This window comes from Triturus cristatus, chromosome 4_2, assembly GCF_964204655.1.
Source record: "Triturus cristatus chromosome 4_2, aTriCri1.1, whole genome shotgun sequence".
Lineage (NCBI taxonomy): Eukaryota > Metazoa > Chordata > Amphibia > Caudata > Salamandridae > Triturus > Triturus cristatus.
Window position 1 is genome coordinate 597,572,496 of NC_140586.1, and position 19,546 is coordinate 597,592,041.

Consider the following 19,546-nt stretch of genomic DNA (forward strand, 5'->3'; position numbering starts at 1 on the left):
ATTGGTTTTCACTGCCATCTTCACATCTTATCTAGTTACCATATTAATGTCGGTACTATCCTAACCACGGATCAAAAGCGTGTATGTATATGAAGACACCTTTGCTTCTCACTTCACTCATTAAATACTCAGGGAATCTCCAAACTGGGGAATAGTGTCCCGAAAGGAAGTGATCATGGTTAGAGGACTCTCACCTGATGTGCATGTTCGTCTCATCCTGGCCCATACCTTCTTGGGAGTTGGACAAGACTGTCTCGACCCTCTTTCCAAATATAACTGACATGACATTTTTTAATTTATTATGTTTATTATCTGTACCATTTAACATAATTTCCATGACTTTGTTTGATATGCACTGACACTGAGAATAATCCATTAATGTTACATAGAAAAGCCAAATTAACTTGCGGATTGTCTACTAAGCATTATAAATGAAGATGGCCATAGATCTTAAAATGTATACTTTATTGCTATTCAAATAATATATGTTTACATCAAAGTGTTTCACTAAAAAACATTTGTCCAGTTTGTAGCTCCACATCACTTTCTGAATCATCTGAAGAGAGGGGTTTGCAGCTTCTGGTCTCCTTGTTCTTTTTTCGACGGCGAGTGTACACAGGTCCCGTTTTCTGAAATTCTACTACTGTACCGGAAACACAATCGGTAACACTCAGTGCAGACTGCAAGCAGCTGTAAAATCTGAAAAAACAGAAAAAGTTGTCATCTATATTGGTCTGTGGTAGTTTGTGATTTGGCAGTTTTACCAAGCTCAGGTGTGTTTTAGAATACCATACACACCATGCGTGTGCTATGTTTGACGCAAATTCAATATATATTAGCGAGAAACTAGACCAGTGAACACAATGACATTGAAGGGATTTGTATTTTCATTGTAGTCACAAATTCATCCATTCATCTTGCGCACTCACGCAATGCAAGGAAGAGAACAGATGTGTATATATATATATTTTCCATCATTGTATGTTATTGATTATATCTCCGTAAATGTAATAAAATACCCTATCAGCAAATTAGCTTTGTGAGTGTAAGAATCTTTGGGCAGATGTATCAAGAATTGCATAGGCCCATAGGAATGAATGGGAAGACATTCGCAATTTGCGAGTACCAAATAGGTACTCGCAAATTGCCAATTCAATTTCAAGGGTGATAGGGGGGCCAAAAGGCCACCCTGTTGCACCCCCTAAAAGGTAAGTGTAGACATGGCACCTTGAAAAATGCAAAAAAGTGCATTTTCATGGAAATCGCATATTACCACCAACTTTTAGTTGGTGGTAATTTGCGATTCCTTAAAGGCAGGTCACAAATCTTTTTGGCTTCCTGCATTTCATTTAAGGAAGCGCAAATTGGGATTCCTTAAATGCATTAGCAAAGTAGGGAATCGCAATTTTTCCGATTCCCTATTTTGCAGGGCTGGTAATCCAAATGTTGCTAGTGGGCTTGCAGCACTAGTTGTGCCACCCACAGAAGCAGCCTGTTGAAGTGTGTCTAAGGCTTGCCATTGCAGAGCCTGTGTGCAGTCTGGTACTGCCATGCTGACTGGGCAAGTGCACACACTTGCCAGTCCCTAAACCTTCCCTTTTCTTCATATCAGACACCCCAATGGTAGGCCCAAGGGCAGGGTGCATTGTAAGTATAAGGTAGGACATGCCCTGGTGTGTGTGGCATGTTCTAATAGTGAATTACAGCCATTTTCGTTTTACACTATTGCAAGGCTACCTGTTCCCCATAGGCCAGAATGGGTACTTTTATTATTACATCTTATAATCCTAACTGACTCAGGGAACATGGTAGAAATTCGAGTTTAGTATGCCTGAACTCGGAATGATAAACTGCATCTTTTAGTGAAGTTGGTTTTAACATTCTGTGTTTGAAAATACCACTTTTAGAAAGTAGTTATTTTCTTGTCTAACCATCCAAGCCTGCCTCTGCTAGGTTGTGTATTCCTTGTCTGGAGTTTGAGTGACAGGGGCTGGGGGATTCCAGGAGACAGGGTGAGTCAGCACAGGACTGAATAGAGAGATCTGCATGCAGATGGGTGGGAGGAGTTGCACCTGGGACCTGAATAGGGCTGTGCCTTCCCTCCACAATGCAGGCTCCACCTCCTGTGGTGCAGATGATGTTTCTGCCCTGCACTCTGAAATGAAAGAAGGAGTCATGTAAACAGAGTGCTCCAGGACTGACTAGAACTGGTTTGGACTAGGCAAATGCCTCTCTGCCTTCAGAGAACAACGACAAACGACAAAGGAACCAGAGAGACTGAGGAGAGACTATCCCTAAGCTTGAGGGATTGGCCTGCAGTGGTTGCCTGACTGCCAAAGAGAGGAGAAAGGAACTTTGTGTACTTTATTCAACTTGAGAAGGATCTCCAAGGGCTTGAGAAAAGAGCTTGCCTCCTGCTGAAGTCTCAGGGGCAACAGACTTTACCAACCAGCTCCCCCAGAGTTCTTTGGAAGTTCCTGCAGTTTTGCGAGGCTTTCTGAGGGACTGCATGTCGCACGGAGCTGGAAGCGCCACTCGCATGAAGCGTGTCGCCGAACTGCCGCTTCACAATGAGAGAGCCCCTCGCATTGCCGGAGAAGAGGATCGATGTCGCATCAGATGCTGCCGCATCACCGGGAAGCGTGTCGCAGGGCATGTTACGGCCCAGAAGAACCGCTGAGTCATCGCAGGGTCCCCGAAGCGCCTCGCATCGCCGGAGAAGAGGATCGACGTCGCATCAGATGCCGCCGCATCACCGAGAAGCATGTTGCAGGGCCTGTCGCAGACCGCATTGTGTTGCACCAAGAAAAAGACACCATATTTGTTTGTTTGCACCGTATCTTCATTGCATCACGGTGTTGCATGCTGCATCGCCACGGAAACAGAAACCGATGCATCACCTCCCCTCACAGAGAAGAACCGATGCATCCCCTGCACAGCAGTAGGGACCCAACGCATCACCTTCCCTGCAACACTTTCGTTGTATAGTGTTACGCATCTTAAGGTACATTGAACTCAAAGTGTTGCAACTTAACATCTACCATTTTAAGTACAGTATTGTGGATTTTTGTCGTTTGTGGTCTTTTGTTAAATCTATATAAAGAATACTTATTTTTAATAAACAACTTGAGTGGTGTCCATCTGTAGTGTTGTCACTTGATTACTGTATGTGTTCACAAATGCTTTATATACTGCCTCTGAGATAAGCCTGTCTGCTCGTGCCAAGCTACCAAGGGGATGAGCAGGGGTTATTTTAGGAGTGTACCCCCTTACCCTGACTAGACGCAAGGGTCCCTATTTGACAAAGGTACCTACCTCTGCCAACTAGAGACCCCCAAATCTAACATTCCACCTATAGTCAACCGACTCCACCATGTCACAAAAAATGCTGCGAATCCTGGCCCAACTTGGGATCCACCACCATTGGTCTGCTTCACTAAATCAGTACTTTTTATTGTTGCTCAATTGCACATATGGCCAGACTGACAAGGACCGAGTCCTTCCAGTTACACCTGCTCAAAAAGGTTGAATTTTTTATGACTCCTGTGGATTTTATGACTGTTGTACAAACTAATGCTCACACATCTAAAACTAGCAATGCACTTTTGGCTAGACTCTCAAGACTGCTGTTGCCTCCATCAAAGCCATTGTACATGTTGAGGAGAGACTCAATTAATGCTCCAGGAAATCAGGTCGTATCCATAACTTCTAAGAGAACTGCTCTGGCTAGATCATTAAGCCAGAATCATCTTTACAGTAGACTTAGTCACCAACAAGTCACCACACACTGCTTATCTACATACCACAAAGGTGAACTACAAGTCACAAGAGGTAGGGAAAAAACCAACAACAATAAGCAACTCGTCAAGATCAGGAAACTCTAAAAATAAGAATGACTAAAATACAAGGCATTTTTCTGTCTAACTTCAAGACTTAAGAATAGCATTTGTAAAAATATCAGCACTAACCCCAAACTACCATCCTTCAAAAAATATCAAAAAGCTCACTTCTTCAAAGTCCACATTCAAGAGCTACATGCTCTTCAGTTGCATTTATACTGTGTATTCTTTCTTTCCCTGTACTGCAACTGTAGACTGCACATTCTCACTTCCTAATTCTCCAAGTTCAAGTTAAAGACGTAGTTCAACAGTTCAAGAGGATTGGATAATACTAAATAAATATTGCTATGAAACTACCAGTCTTTGACTGGATTAGGAACTGGCAGTTCTTCAAAGCCAGGTTGAGATCTAAAGTCTTAGTGGGAAAATATTCTACACCAGTATAAAGTGCTAGTACGTGGGACGAAGGTGATAACACAGATTCCCTCTTCAGATAGGCAGGTAACAGATCCTCCCCTTTATTCACTTCTTAATTGATGCTCAACCGTCGCAAGGGAAAAGAGAAAATTGCAGTGTTTATACTTTCTACTGAAAGTAAAGGGAAATAAATGAAGACATGAAATATCTTTACAAAAATATATAAATCGCTTTTGAGCCATTTTTATACTTGCACATAAATGAAGATTGAGGAGTGGGGAATCCCAGAGGTATTGGACAATTCGATGATAAAATGGACAAAGGTGGCCAACCAGCTTTTCCATCTAACCTTAGAACACAGACTGAGAGCAAGCAACAGGTGTGCCAAATCAGACTACCCTGCCAAACCAACCTTTAAAAGGGGCAGAGTCTAAAGCCAGGTAGATTATATTTTTTGGACTTATGATTGTGGCCCTTCCTGGGTGATATAAAGGTTACATTATGCCCTGACTGTGACCAAAATGCCTAGGCGTTTAGATATTACTGTTGATATTTGTTTTACATCCCACGAATGTGAAACTGATTCTCGCTCAGTGCCATTGACTTTCACCAACTGTTTTAGGAAAGTAAACTGGGGCAATATAATTAACAAAGACTTATTATTGGGCAGAATTTACCAAGCCTTTATTGACTTTTTTTAGTCTGCATGCCACAGCTGATTCTGAGCAGTGACATTTTGTCCCGCTTCATTCATATTTTTTTGCCACCTTAAGACTGCTTTTAATTACCTCCTCTAAACAGAAGATAAATACAAATGTATCATGTCTATAGTTCACAAGGGAATACAGAGTGGAAAAGCCAGGGCTGATCAAAGCTGTTAAAAATAGCACCATAATTGATCAAACTAATACTAGAAAGGCTTATGAGTCAACTCTGATGATAAATAGAAGAGTTTGGGAGGAGGCCCAGAGGGATGAACTAACTGATACACTGCAAAGGAAGGAGATCTTGGCCTTCTGGAAAATCATTGCCTTCAGAAGCCGATCGAGTGGACTCCAACCTGACTTATTTGTTTCAGCTGAACAGTGGGTTGCCACTTTACCAATCTTTTCTAAGAAAGAGAGACCTGTGTGACAACTCCTTCCGATAGTACTGCGCATAAATCAAATATTCAGGAGTCGCTATTGCCTGAATATGAATAACTTACATGTATATTCTCACTGAAAGAGACTGAGGCAGCTTTATATTCAATTAAATAGGGAAAAGCACCCAGCCCCAACAGTGTTCCGTTTTGCTCCTCTCTGAGGCCCACGTCTGGATACACCCTTACTAATGCTGCAGTGGGGGAATGGGGGAAGATCTTCCCGAGACCTGGAGAGGGTCCATCATTGTCCCCATCCATAAGATGGGAGCGAGAGATAACCTAGGGAATTATAGACCCATCAGTCTTATCAACATTACACAAAAGATATTTGCTAGGCAAGTCCTCTCCTGTTCCAGTCCTGGATGAGAGACCATCAGATCCATCTGACTTTTAGGCAGGATTCTGTGAGAAAATAAGCCAAATGGACCAGGTGTTCAGGTTCTCAGTCATCTGTTGGAATTACCATCTTTACGTGACCTTCATGGATTTGAAGGCTGCATTAACTTAGTTCCTAGATACTGGCTGGGGGCAGTACTTAGACAATATGCTATCCCTGAAGATCTTTGATATATTTTAATTAAATTGCATACAGACACCTATGCCCAAGTCAGGTGGAACAGCTAAGGGCAATTTACCAATAGGATCCTCATCAAAGTTGGGGTCAGACAAGGGTGTGTACTAGCCCCCACCCTGTTCTGTTAGTATATCAACTGATTGGTGGGGTGGACGAATACCAGCATGATGCCCTAAAATTATCAAACATCAACACTGTGGTGTTGCTGTTTGCTGATGATACTTTACTCATGTCACGCACCCTTATGGGTCTACATGTTTTGCTGGGGAAGTTCACGTTTTGTGAGAATAGGGGATTTTATGGCATTAAACTCCCATTGCTCATTTAAAAACAAAATGAAGGTGGCTGGGACATCAATTGTGAGGGTTAAGAGTTCTGACTATTTAGGTGTTAGACTCTCTGAAAAACTATCCTGGAATCACCAACTTGACAAGAGCAAATCATTGTTGCAGCACAGATCAGCAGCTATTTTGAAAAAGTACAGACATACATGAAGTAGGGCAGTTATCACCTGTACTCTAGGTCTACAGAGCAGCAGTCCTGGGTGGGGTTCCGTATGGGGCTGAACTCTGGGGATACAGTGATATCAGTCTGCTAACATGAACAGAAAATAAATTCCTAAGGTCACTATTCAATTTACCAGATAGCACCCCTTTGTTCTCATTAAGGTGGGACCTGAACAAAGAATTGACCATATCACCGACTTAAGGATCTTAAATTACTGGATGAGATTATGGGCAACACCGGAGCTGGACTCCTATAGAATGGCCCTGAAGGAGTTGATCACATTAGATGAAAACTGTTCAACCCCCAGGTTAAAGACTGTCAAAGAGCTCTGCCTTAGATTACACTTGCATGCTGTATGGAAAGAACCGGAAAATCTAAGAAGGCATGTGGGCACCTAGATTAAGAGCCTATATTGGGACCATATTCTTTCAGAGGTATGGTGCGAACCTCACCCAGAGGGTATGATACTATCAGGTTCATAAATTGGGCATGACACTTAAGGGCCAGAAGCCTCATATTGTAAGCTTACCACCTGCCCAAATTTATCCTTGGGGATCGAGGTGCTAATAAGGTGATGCCCCAGTATTTGGCAGAACTGACATTCCTCAGCCTAGATACATCCAGGTTGGACACGTTACTTTTACAATGATTGTTTTAACCAAGTGGGTATTGCAGAGACGAGTATTGTTCAAACCCACTCTTCAGGAGGAAGCACTTCTCGCTTTAATATGCTTTCATGATTAGTGGCATGCACTAGCCATTTTTAGGTCTCGCCTGACCCAGCGCATGCGCTAGTCTGGTGAGACTTTTTGAGAGGGCTCCAAAAAGTGCTGCCAGGCCAGCCTAGAGATACAGTGCATGTACGCGGGCGCGCGCGCCGTGCTTTTCCGCGATTACTTTCACTTTTGCAGCCGCTTTGATGTTTGATCGCGATCACTTTCGCGGCCGCACGGCTGCTTGTTTATCTTTGTGTCCCTATTTCTTGCCCGTGGGCCAGGAAGGTTTCCTACTCGTCAGCTCGTTGTGAAGCTTGACAACCCTTCTGTATCACAGTGCAGGCCCAGCTTGTCTTTAGTGATTCTTTCAAGAGAGAAGCTAACAATATGATCCCATAAACTTCTTCTTAATGACTATGCACAAGTACATTATTAGAAGAAAATGTTAATGTTTTTGTTTACTATTAATAGAAATAAATAGACCAATTTAAACAATATTTTGTCTGGTAACTACTCTTTTCGAGACAAAATCAATTGAAACATTTTCCACCCAGGGACGACTATCTCTAAACATACATATTTGTGATTCTTAATATTTTTTATTCTTCTGCTGTATATTTGATATTAATTTGCATAGTAGGAAAGCAAACATGTGCGGTCAATGAGCACCTAAATATATAAATCGTAATGAATCACGCAAGATCGGGTTCTTCTCTGCCTCTGTAGTGTTTAGGTTCCGATCATGCAAGTGCTCTCTCGCCACCCTGCATAAAGTAGGGGAGCCAAAAATACCATTCCCAGAGCTGACTCATAAGAAACATGCATTATGGGCAGGTACAAATTGATAATATAGAGGCAGGCGTAACAGATCAACCACATTAAAACATCAGCTACTTCGATCCTCAGCTCAATAACTTTCTGAAAAAAAAATTGCAAGCTGGATTATATTTGACAATCTTGAAACAGGAGCCTTCCTGAAATATCATTACTGCGGCTACTTCCAACTCGCTTTGGACAAAACCTTTAATTCTATGTTGTGGTCAACATGGCCAGTCCCTGCCTGTTGTTGCTAATCGGATCGCTTATACACAGTGTGAAGAGATTAATTATGGTTACCTGACAATAGACTCTATATAACGCAGCCTCTATCCTGGTACCTGTTTCCTGAGAATCTATTGTAGAGTCAAAATGAAGTAGTGAATGACCAGAGAATACTTCTGAAATATTTCGTCCTTTGCAAAGGAAAATTTGGTCACGATATCTTCAAGAAATGCTGAGAAGCCTCAGTGTGCACATTGTATTTCCTGAGAAAGAATGTTGATTGGTTATTCAATGAAAAGCAGCAGTCAAGTGATTTCCTAGAGTCTGTAATGTACATTCAAAAATGTATTTAGGATAAAGTCAGTAGCGTTAATAGGATACAGAAGCTGAATCTATTTCAGATGGGTTTGTGAACTGAACAATGTAAAGTTAGATTTTCATTATCTGATTCGAAGATCTCCATTATTGTCTTTAGTTGAATTTAGATGTTGTGTATTACATATTCTGTTCTAATATTGACAGTTAAGATTCATTTCACGTTGGTGGGCCTCCTTATTTCAAATAATGAGTTACATTTCTATGAACAAGTCAATTAAAATGCTATTCGCTAAGTAGTAGATAGTTGTAGGGAAGCAATGTTTTATTTTGTTTGAGGCGACTTACGAGCATGCAGAGTATGCTCTCACTGTGCGAGGAGGGCACTGCTTAATTTTGTTGCATACCAACCACCTCTGTTTCTGCAACAGCTATTGATGACAGGAAAAAACCATCCTTCTTGGGTGTTTGCACTTGGAAATACAATATCCAAAAACTATACTATTTGTGTAGGTTATGTTTAGTGTACAACAACTACAGTGATGCAATTTAAGCGCATCAGACACAATAATCAATCCCATCACAAGATACAAAAAACATCTTTATAACCACATGGAAAATGCTGGTTGGAAATGTACAGACACAAATATGCAAAAGGAGGTTGTCACCACGTCAGTGTGCATTAGGCCTTCATATTTACATGAAAAAAACATTAAACCAGGAGGTAGAACAGCATGGACACTGTATTATTTTTATTTGACTTTAACTCCCTGAGTAGCGAGTGGTGTAAATAAGAACCAGTAAGTTTCCTTTACCTTTATGATTTCGATAATACCACAGTTTGAGTATCATGTTATATATTATTTTTTAACATATGTCATTCCTCCTTATGGTGGATTAGTCTACTGAGCTATTGCAACATAGAGAAGACTTCTTGTTAAGGGTTGGTTCATAGTCCTTTCAGTCTACATTAAGGTATATTGTATATTGTTATATGTAGAGTTTCAAAAATATAATCCATATCAACCTCTAAACACTGTAGTGCAGTCCTGCAACAAATACACACTGAAGCACTCTTACGCAATAAGTAGTGATTGATGGCAAGTTGCATATTTTATTGCAAATACATTATTAAATAATAGCACAATGGTACAATGTCAACCAGTCTACATTTATCACATTTCACTTGGGAGATGGGAAGAACTTGGCAGTCTGGCTTCAGCTCTCCTTCCAGTTCGCTCAGACGTTTGCAGATACCGGCCTTGGTGAGGCTGCAGTTAGGGCCATTAGACAGGGATGCTTCTCACTGTGAGCTCTTCGACGTTAGGGCTCTCACTAGCAACATATTTGCCAATATCGGGCAGATAGGCATTTGCTTGAATGATCATCCCACATTGGTAAGACTGATCTTTTCAACTGTTTGTTTTCACGCCACATCATTCTGCATGTTGTGTTCTAGCAACATGGTCTTGCTGACATGGAGGGTTCTAGCAGCCCTGCTTAGGGAGTTTGAGATAACCCACGCCACACAAATGAGTGTGGGTGTAGCTAACCCCTAGACAGTGTTTTGCATGTCAGAACTAGACCCTATTTTACAACAAGCATTGGCATAGCCAATAGGTCTCGCCTTTGGGACCCTATAAGTGTTTAGCCATGCAACAGTTGCATAAGTAAATACTTATAAGGTCCCAAAAGCGAGACCTATTGGCTATGCCAATGCTTGTTAATCATATTGGGACATTATCTTGGTTTTTGCTTGCTTTTAATTATATCTATGGTATTTAAATTCCCTAATGTTGATTTTGGCTATACAAGTTTTCCGACTTCCCCAGTTTAACCGTGATATGTATTAAGAGCCTGACATCCATTGAAAGCCCATTGTCTTGTATATAATCATTGTGGTGCTGAGGTTTTAACTAACTGTTTTAAATCCGCTTATGTAATATTTGTATCTTTTAAATGTACGTTTATGGTTATATTTTATGTAACAAAATAAAGTTATTACTTACTATATAAGTCGCTGGTATTGAGCTATAGCACTTTCATATGTGAGCTGTCTAATCAGTTTTGATATATAAATCAGTATTACACCGGTTTCATTCTCATTTTCACAATCACCAAGAATCTGGTATGTCAATTGTGTTTAAACGGAACATAGTAATGATCACACAGTACCTGTCAATTCTATGTTTGTTTTCTTCCATCTTTTGGTTGGCAATTTGTACAATATAGTCAATATATTCATCATTCACCATCAGTCTCCCTTTTTTGCTTAGAGGGACCTCCAAACAGTGGGTACTCCGTACGGCCTTTTAAAAGAGGAAGAAAATATATCAATGGTTGCCATATGATATCGATTCCTGCATTCTAGTTTTCCTAGAGGAAACCAAAATAATCTGATTTGTCCAGTAAACAAACAGGGACAACAAAAAAATCAAACATTACAGCAGAGATTTGGAATGATATTCTGTAAGAGGCTGGTGTAGTAGAATGCATGGTGCTCAGCAGGACTTCAGTCACATAATAATGTTGCAGTTTGTAAGCTATCATTTTCAGCAGGCTGAAACTACCCATCCTTATTCATTTCCAAACAATAGCTGTAGGGGGTCTATGATTCATGTGATTCATGCAAATTCATACAAATACGGTGCTAATGGGTATCCTGTATACATTAGATGTTGAATATCCAAAGTTTGCTTCATGATCGCTAACAATATGGGGTTTCTACACGCGATTACCCAAATAGATCTGTGCCTCAGAGGAAGCAATAATACTTTGTCAAAGTGCAAAGAATTGCCAATTTTGCATCAGATTATGCCTTGGCAGGAGACTTTCAAAATTCATTCCACCTTACTGGTCGGCTAAGTGGGCATATACTCTTCCAACAGCAAAGGAATTATAAAGGGAAATGTGAGTCAGAGGCTTAACATCATGAATATAAAATAACTATTACAAATACATATGTTTTGTTCTCCAAAAACCATGTAGCTCTTACTTTGCTGTGAGGAGATATTCATAGATGAATGGTACCAGATGAACTTGAACAAGCTAAACTGCACCAGAGATTATGATCAGTCGGTCTAATTAAATTATGAAGGCTCGGATCCAGTTAAGCACGGGAAGAGGAGAAAGACAGATAGTGGGATAGTAATGTAACTCAAAAATGGATGTGGTGAAACATACAGCACACAAGTTCGTATGGATCATACTTTCATTGCGAGATTCATATTATGTAGAATACTGTCCTTATACATTTGACTACTTTTTTTCTCTTTTCCTCTGCCTTAGCCCAAGCTGTTATGCAAGGTAACTTAAGAAGTCCAACGTAATGGCTACTGGAGCCTAAAGGAACACTCCAACAGAGACTGGCTCCTTATAACAGTTTGAAATTTGACATGAAGTCTATGAACCCACACTATGTAACAGGAATGATGGTGATCCCGTTCACAACTACTAACTGGCAGATATCATAATTGAACGTACAAAAAAAAATCTGGCTTGTGGATATTTATAAAGATGTTTAAATTGTTTTGGATTAACAAATAATATGTCTCTAGTGTCCAGAACATTTTGCATTTAAAATAATTTCACGGCACTTTACAAAATCATCTTTTCCTGTGCTTGGCCAATCTAGGCTCAAACTAGGCAGAACTCCATCTGGAATACAACACATCTGCATGTTGTGTTTTCATTTCTCCTGCTATCAAATGTAACAAAATGTTGACTAATGAAATGCTCTGTGTTGACATGCTGTTCTCGAAGAACTCCAGTGGAAGCTTTTCTTAACAAATTTAACTTTTTAAGCCGTTTCCTGTCCATTCTCTGTGGGTCTATTCACTCAAAGACTGCCATTGCTTTTTGTGTAACTAGATTTGTACTGTGACATCCGATAACATTCGGTCAAGAAGGGTCTAGCTGACTTTCTTTTAGGGACGGTGTTAGGATGATGCTAGTCTGTATTATGATTGGTAGAGTCGTGCTACACCTTGTTCATTTTGTGTTGACTGCGCGACTTTTGGTTTGTACTTTATTATATAAAAGGATCTCAAATTGGAAGTAAGCTAGTCTGCCCTAACTCTTGGAGAAGACCCTTGTCGGTGTGTCTCTTGCCTAGGTCTTTGAATATTTTCTTTGAGACTTGACTTTATATCATACTATCTGCTGCATTTGTTTGAGCATTAAGCTTCTCTATAATTGAATTATTATGCATATTGACTGATCATTATTTTTGCCTTCTGTAATGTATTTCACATTTTAAATAAACCTTCATAGTTTCTAATGTATACTAGTCTCCAGGGGCTTATTTAATTGATTATGTTGATTGATTATTTGACAATTTTGCCTTTGTAAGGGGCACATTACCTCATATATTCTTGACATTGACAGTATCCTCGATCCAGCGAAGACACTTTATCTTATAAAATTTGCAAATATACTATCAACAATACCAATACAATTTTTCCTGAATTTGTAATCTATTCATCTTAGCTGTCAGCCTTGGCGCAGCCCAGAAACTCCTCATGTTTCGCTGAGTGGGAGAAAACTATATGATAGGAATGAACAGCAACTGCACTTATGACTGTGGTACTAGACAGAGCTCCACATAACTGTCCTTCTGTACTAATACACCAAAATAAACAAACAGGAAGCTACTTGGCCGAAGTTTTGGAGACAAAAACTAATAGACATTTGTATAATGTATTTTATTTGCACTTCTACATGTTTCAGTGTAATTATATATTTATCATTTTACATGAAATGATGTATATTTTTTAAAAAAACAATATTTTTTACTATGATTGTACAATAATAACTCTTGCCCATTTTGTGCATACAAGAGTAATTGTAAAGAGAGAATGAAAGCAGTGTAGTCTTCTGATGTAATAGAATGATAAGAGAAGGGTATTTTAAGGGTGTGGGATAGGGCTTAAATGAAGGACACAGAAGAGAAAAAGGAATTAGTAGGTAGGATAGTGAAGACACCTGAAAAATGACAGAGGTTACAGAGGGCTTTACAAAATTAAATGACTTACAGGGACTGGCTTCTTTTCACTAGCTGTCCAAACTCTTGGGTGGTTACTCAAAAGCAAGCTAATGTTTGAAGAGATAGATCCTTAACGATTTTGTGGGCAATAAGGGAAGGGGGTTGTTGAATACATAAACTGACTGAAATCCAAATCTTTGATCCATATTAGAAAAAGGTCTGAAGTCATGTCATTTTCTTTTTTCTCAAGCCTGGCAATGTTACCACAGCTGATGTTTCTTAGCCTCCTGGACATATTGAACTTTTTTGCCATGTACAGTGGGGAACTTGAGTTTACCTTTTTGAATATCACGCAGCAGAACAAAACAGTGATGTGTGTATCAAAAGAGACCCAAGGGAATTTCGAGAACGCAGGGATCCTGTCAATAGTCTTCAAGTCTGTGATAAGATAGACAGCAGCATGGAGTATATACTACAAGGGGATTGAATGAGACTAAATGAACCCAACAAGCAGAGTGTTGCCTCTGCAGAAGTGTTACAAAATTAGGACGAGCAGGGCAGTTCTGTAGTCTGAGTTAGGAAGAAAAGGATTCACTCTGTGAAGTATACACCGTTGTTGGCAAGAGGGTTTCTTCCAATCAAAGTGGGTGTTGGGACACGGGGTTTCGACAGTGGGTATGAAGCTGGGGGTGCTATCAAAATGCGATTCCAGGGATTTTAAATTGATGAGTCATAAAATGAAGCCAGTGAGGTTCAATGCCGACAGACATTGTTTCAAACTGTTGCAGTTTGGTGTATTATCACTGAAAAAGAGCTACAGGTAGATCAGTTTAGAACCATGTTGATTTTATAAGTGAGGGACGCCGTACTGCTGGTTATTTTGCTTTGCTAAACAGAGGGACTGCAAAGCCCACATTCCCTATGCCTGAGAAGGAGGGCCAGGGTCCAGCTGCCTATCGATGACTGGTGCGGTATAAAGCACCTGAAGTCGCACAATGGTGCGGGTGCGCGTGGGCTGCACCAGACTAAAGGCGGGCCTGTCTGCGCCTGTCCACGGTCGATCGAGGCCGGACTGGGCCCCCCCTCTTGGCCCTGAGATGCGAGACCACGGTGCAGAGTTTATGGTGAAGACGCTTAGAGTTCCATCGTGGGTGAGAGAAAATTCGATGACTCTATTGCATCTGGTATGGGCAGTAAGAAACAGCACTCAGCTGGTTCAGCTACCAGCATTCTGAGTAACACAATGGGCATCATTAATACTGAAATTGAGAATGCAGAAGAGAGGCTGCGAGCTACAAAGAACGCTTTAACTTTGGCCCCCGCGAGAAGCTCCCTCACAGCGGACATATTGCCCAATAGTGCAAGTGCAGAGAATCCACAGGATCATCCACATAGGGATGTGCTGAAGGAGGTGTATGGCTGTCAGAACATTAGTAGCAGTAGAGGAATGAACAATTCATGTCTACATAAGGGTGTACTGGGGATCATGAAAGAGAATGAGAGTAAACTACGGACTGGGAAAGTCTCAATAGGGTAACCGCCTACTAAGAAGCAGATGGGAAACACGCTAAATCTGGCATTGGTAACCTGCTGTTGCCGCAATGCATACTAACACGACTGTAACAGTGGAGAAACTGGAAAAAGAGTCCCATACTACTGAATTGATAACTTGTACACCCTGGCCAAAAGTAATCACTCCCCTACAAGATAAGATTGATATCGCTACTCCATCCATAAAAAGTATGGCGTCTGCTCCTGCATAACTGCTCAGCCCTGTAGTCACGTGTCTGAATTGTATTAAATTAACATTGAAAGACATCAAAGGGCAACTGGAGGAATTATCTGACAAGTTATGTTATGTTATATGGTATTTATAAAGCACGCGGCTACTCCCAAGAGTGTCCCGGCGCTAGGAGCAAAAGACCACATAACGGCAAACAGAGCATCTCCCCACAGCAGAAAGACGGTCAGATCCTAATTCTGGAAAAGCCATGTTTTAAGTTTCCTCCTGAAGGTAAGGAGGTCAGGAGCCTGTCTAAGAAGGAGCGGTAGGCTATTCCATAGCCGGGAGGCCACCACTTGAAAGGATCTTTCCCCCTACCCGGGAGAGCAGGACCTTCGGAGTAGAGGTCAGAAGCTGAGTAGAGGACCTCTGGGTGCGTTGAGGTATATAGGGTTGAAATCTTTTCCTGAGGTAGGGGGCTCCAAGATTATGAAAGGCTTTGAAGACCAAGACTAGTGCTTTGAAATGAATTCTTTTCCGCACCTGAAGCCAATGCAGGGAGGACAATAGATGCGTTGTGTGAGTCCTGGGTCCTGTCAAAAAGATGGCCCTAGCCGCCACTTTCGGGATCACCTGCATTCGGCCTAGTAAGTATTCAGGGAAGCCCAAGTAAAGAGAGTTAACATAGTCCAGTCTTGAAACCACCAGGGCCTGGACCACTGTTTTCCTCTAGGAAAGAGGGAGCGGGGGGAGAAAACTCCTCAACATCCCAAAACAAGTCCCTGCACCGATTGGACTTGCGCCTTCATGGAGAGAGCTGCGTCCAATTTGACCCCCACATTTTTCACCATGGTGACAGGGGACGAGGGAGAAGACATGTCCTGTGGCCACCAGGTGTGCCATGCTTCACACGGAGAATACCTCTGAGAGGCAGGTGTTAATCACATTGCCCTTGAACTCAGCCGCCACCTCGCACGTGAACAACAACTGAGTGTCATACGCATACAACACTATTTGGCGCCGTATTTTCTCAGCGAGGAGGGCAAGAGGGGCCAAATACAAGTTGAACAATGTTGGGCTCAAGATTGAGCCCTGTGGGACCCCAACATTCAAGGGAGTGATTGCGGCAGCAAAATGCGGGGACCAAATTGTTTGTGAACGGTTATTTAAGAAGGAGGTGAACCATCTCGGTACCGTACCTTCGATACCGCCCTCTTTGAGTCTATGCAATAGTCTATTGTGGGGCACGGTATCGAAGGCCGCGGAGAAGTCCAACAGCACTAAAACCGCATTGCCTCCTCTATCCAGAGTGGCTTTAATCGTTTCAGCAACTTCTAGCAAGGCCGTTTCGGTCCCATGTCCTTGGGAGGGAAGCCTCACTCTGGTAACAAGAGGGAGCAGATAACCAAGCAAAGAGATCGACAAGTGGCAGCGAATGGAGGAAACACCGGTTCAACTACTGGAACAGATACTGAGATAATCCCTGAGCAGACTCTAAATTGTACCCCGTTTACTAACGCTACACTGTTTTATCAACCAGATGCAATGCCAGTGCCATTAGACCTTCCTCCAGTTGGTAACCAAAGTGCATCATCTATTAAAAGTCCTACTTTGCAACTACCACTTGAGGCTGCTCCGTTGGTGATTATCCTAGCCCGCTTCTTTGCCATCACCACTGCCGTGACCGGGGGCCAGGAAGGGCAACAGGTTCCAGGCTGCACTGCTGCTTCGCGGACGTCATCAGCAGCACGCCAGCAACTGGAGGCGCTTTATAAAGCACTGCAGGCTTCCGCTGCATGGGGAGCCTGCTTCTTTGCCATCACCACTGCCGCGACCAGGGGACAGGAAGGGCCGCAAGGACCAAAGGTTCCAGGCTGCACTGCTGCTGTGTGGACGTCGTCAGCAGCATGCCAGAGCCTGGAGGCGCTTTAAAAGGCACTGCGGGCCGCGCTTGGGCAAGGGGCGGGCCAGTCCTTGCCCATCATTGAAAGGAAGAGGCAGGACAGGGCCACCTCTCTTTCACCTGCCATCTGGGTTTTGGTTCGTTATATGGACTCCATCAGACGTTGAGGTATTGAGCATTTGCATTCCTCCAATTGCTTCTTGTTTTAAATTGTAGTTCTAGGTGGAGGTCAAGTGCTGGAACTCGAACTCTAAAACATCTTGTATTGCTTCTATTTAAGGAGTGTTTATATGCCAAATGATATTTTGATTTTAAGTTTGGCTGCAGACTAGACAGGAGAGCATCTGCAGATAAATAGAGTCAGTCTTATATCTTATAAGAATGGGGAAAAGGAAGACCGTGGAAGGAAGTGGGGTGGTGGTGGAGGTGGTGGTACGGGTCGGGGTAGCAAAGGGAAAAAAGCTAAGAAGGTAGTTAAACATGCAGGTAGCAATTGTGTTTTGGACCGTATCGATACCCTCATTGGTGAGTGTGAGGATAGACTAGTGGCCGAGCCAAGTGTGAAACCTAATATGGATAAGTCTCCATCTAGATCTACCAAACTCACTAATGGAAGTCCAAACCGCCATCCCGCTATCCCTCCTATGTTTCTCAAAACACGTAAAAAAAGGGCCCACTACCGCTAATGCTGAGGTAAAGCAGGGCTTAAAGAGGATAGGTGACTCCCCTACTAGTCCTACTAGTCCATCTGGCACTAATCTTCAACAAATCGACCCCACAATTACATGCACAAACAGATTCTTGGCCTTGTCGGAACTGCCTAATACTGAGGGGGAAGAGCGGTCCCAGCCACCGAGTCGGTTTCAGTTAGTAGCATAGGGGTAGTTGCAAGCCATAATACAGATTCTCAGGATATGATCCATTTGGTTCAAACGCTTCGTCTTGAAATAGGGAGTATGAAAGCAATAATCGAGGACTTAACCACTATGGTTAGGCTTTTATCGCAAAGGGGGTCCTCTTGCATAGAATGTGTTAACATGACGAGCCATCCTTCTCTACCTTGCCAATCTACTAATTCTGCGAGAGTAACAGGCCCCCTTGCCAAGGGTAGTAGCCATAATGGCAGTTCTCTACTTTACATGGTGGCTAAGCCCCAAAAGCCTACAACATTACTGTTAGACCCGGCCCTCGTAACATAGTCAGACCTGACCCCTGCACCTCACACCAGCCCCGAGCCCACGGCCTAGCCGATCCTTCCCACCAGAACACACACACCCGACCCGGACTTCCCCCGTCCGTGGCCTTCCTCCTTCGGCCACCCCGGGCCCGCGTGCCCACTGCATGCACCAAGATGGCCGCCCGGCCCCAGCGCGACCCTAGCCTAGAGGCGCCACTCCGGCTGGAGGACATCGCGCTCCCCTTGGGATGAGAAAGGGAGGAGCAGTTTCCATCACACCTCTGCGCTTCCCTGGGAAGGTGGGTTTCGATCGACCCGCCGGCCTCCCCGAGGGCTGGCTCCGCGCCTGCTGGGTGTCTGGGGCTCCTCCCGACCCGGCCCTGAAAGGATCAAAGGACAATGGCAGGAAACCCCCAACAAGCGACCCCCAGGTGACAAGACCCCTGCCTGCACAGACTCCGGACATCAAAGAGGAGTCGCCCTATAACAAGGGGTGCTCTGGGACTGTCCGGCAGATTCGCCTTGGAAACACCTGAGCCCTGCTGAGTGACTCGCGGCTCCCTGAAGATCGTAAGACCTCCGAACTTGTGCTTGAGCCCTGCTGAGTGACTCGCGGCTCCCTGAAGATCGCAAGACCTCCGAACTTGTGCTTGAGCCCTGCTGAGTGACTCGCAGCTCCCTGAAGATCGTAAGACCTCCGAACTTGTGCTTGAGCCCTGCTGAGTGACTCGCAGCTCCCACAGACTCTCTTGGTCCCGCCGGACCACACGACGACCAGCGTATCCCCCAGCTCGAGGATTGTGAGCTGTGCGCCGGGTACGCTCCTGCATTTGATTCCTATCCCCAAAGACTGTCCCGCTACCTCCTAACCCCCCTCCAAGACTTTGTGAGCCCGCGCTCTACTTGTATATATTTTGCCTTGCTGATCATAAAGATCCTACCACTCCGATCTGATAAAGATTTGCTCTTAAGAACTCGTGTAGTGTCTCTCTGTCGTGTGGTGCCGAGTGTACGATCCTAGATACGAGGTTCCTCCCCTGAGGAGTCTCCCGCCAGTGCCCGGCTACGATACCTCGAGGGTCGGTCTCAGGGCAGTCAGGGCCCCTTCCGGGCCCCTCTGAGGTCGCCTTCTAACATTGGTGGCAAGCGACGGGATTCGGGCCCATAATCTAGAGATCGTACCGTGAACGGCTGATGCACTACCGA

The 19,546-nt window shown here is 43.2% G+C and overlaps 1 protein-coding gene across 1 annotated transcript in view; it reads right to left on the reverse strand.

Annotated features, from left to right (window-relative positions):
• Positions 1-448: 448 nt before the first annotated feature.
• TYW3 (tRNA-yW synthesizing protein 3 homolog) overlaps positions 449-19,546 on the reverse strand; it is a 173,436-nt gene continuing 154,338 nt past the window's right edge. The window contains exons 5-6 of the mRNA XM_085602274.1: positions 10,729-10,862; positions 449-699 (exon numbers count right to left, since the gene is read on the reverse strand). Coding sequence (XP_085458400.1) covers positions 495-699; positions 10,729-10,862 — 339 coding nt within the window. The 3' untranslated portion in view covers positions 449-494. The remainder of the gene's footprint in view (positions 700-10,728; positions 10,863-19,546) is intronic.